Source organism: Eimeria mitis, genomic scaffold, assembly GCF_000499745.2.
Source record: "Eimeria mitis Houghton genomic scaffold, Emh_scaff50, whole genome shotgun sequence".
Taxonomy (NCBI): domain Eukaryota; phylum Apicomplexa; class Conoidasida; order Eucoccidiorida; family Eimeriidae; genus Eimeria; species Eimeria mitis.
In genome coordinates this window covers 48,244-49,184 of record NW_013573300.1, presented here as the reverse complement: position 1 = coordinate 49,184, position 941 = coordinate 48,244, and the positions used below count along the sequence as shown (strand labels likewise).

General features: G+C 53.2%; 1 protein-coding gene across 1 annotated transcript; it reads left to right on the top strand.

The window, feature by feature from the left end:
• Window positions 1–48: 48 nt before the first annotated feature.
• EMH_0050240 (uncharacterized protein) lies at window positions 49–258 on the top strand (the record flags this gene model as incomplete). The annotated part of the gene is made up of 1 exon (XM_013500094.1): window positions 49–258. One exon carries the CDS (start codon window positions 49–51, stop codon window positions 256–258), a length of 210 nt encoding a protein of 69 aa, XP_013355548.1.
• Between the last annotated feature and the right edge of the window lie 683 nt (window positions 259–941).

Sequence of the window (941 nt, the reverse complement as noted above, 5' to 3'; positions counted from 1 at the left end):
TATATATATATATATATATATATATATATATACGCTTCGGTGTCAGTGATGCTCACACTTCAGAGCCTACAGCAGCAGATGCTGATGCTGCAACAGCAGCAGCAACGGCAGCAGCAACAGTACCAGCAGCAACCGCAGCCGCAGCAGAAGCAGTCTGAGCAGCAGCAACATCAGCACGAACAGCAGCGCTATCAGCAGCAGCAGCAGCAGCAACAGCAGCAGTATCAGCAGCAGCAAAAAGAACGACAGGAAAGCTAAGAAGACATAAAATAAAGCTTCACAGGCCGCTTTGGGTCTGCCCCTTGGAGGCGTGGAAAATATATAAAAAGAAACAACGGGGGCAGCGGCAGCTGCGTGCGTTTGCTGCGTCATTCGCTGCTGCTGCTGCTGCTGCTGCTGCTGCTGCTGCTGCAGTGGAGACAACCTTCTGCAGCAGCAGCAGCAACGATCTGCTGCAGCAGCAACAACATGCTATAGCAGCAGCAGTGAAGAGAGAACAGCTGTTAATAAAAACGGAAGAGAAGCAAAAAAGAGAGAAAGGCGTACAGCTGCTGCTGAGCTGAGCTGCCTATACACCCCAATGGTGCTGCTACAGCACATCGTGCTGCTCAATGCTGCCTTTGGTCGTCGGTGATTATACTTGTAGTTTGCTGCTGCTGTTGCTGCTGCTGCTGCTGCTGCTGCTGCTGCTGCTGCTGCTGCTGGTAGTAGTGTTGTGTTTGCTGCAAATACTGCTGCCCGCGCTGCCGCTGTTGTTGCTGCTGCTGCTGTTCTTCCTCCGTTGCTTCCACCCTGCTGCTGCTGCTGCTACTCGTGCTGCTTCTGCTGGTGTTGCTGCTGTTTATGCTGCAGCAGACGGCACTCCTGCTGCTGCAGCTTCTGAGCTTGCAGCTGTAGCTGCCGATGGGGTTGCTGCTGCAGTGCACGGTGCTAGTCTTGCG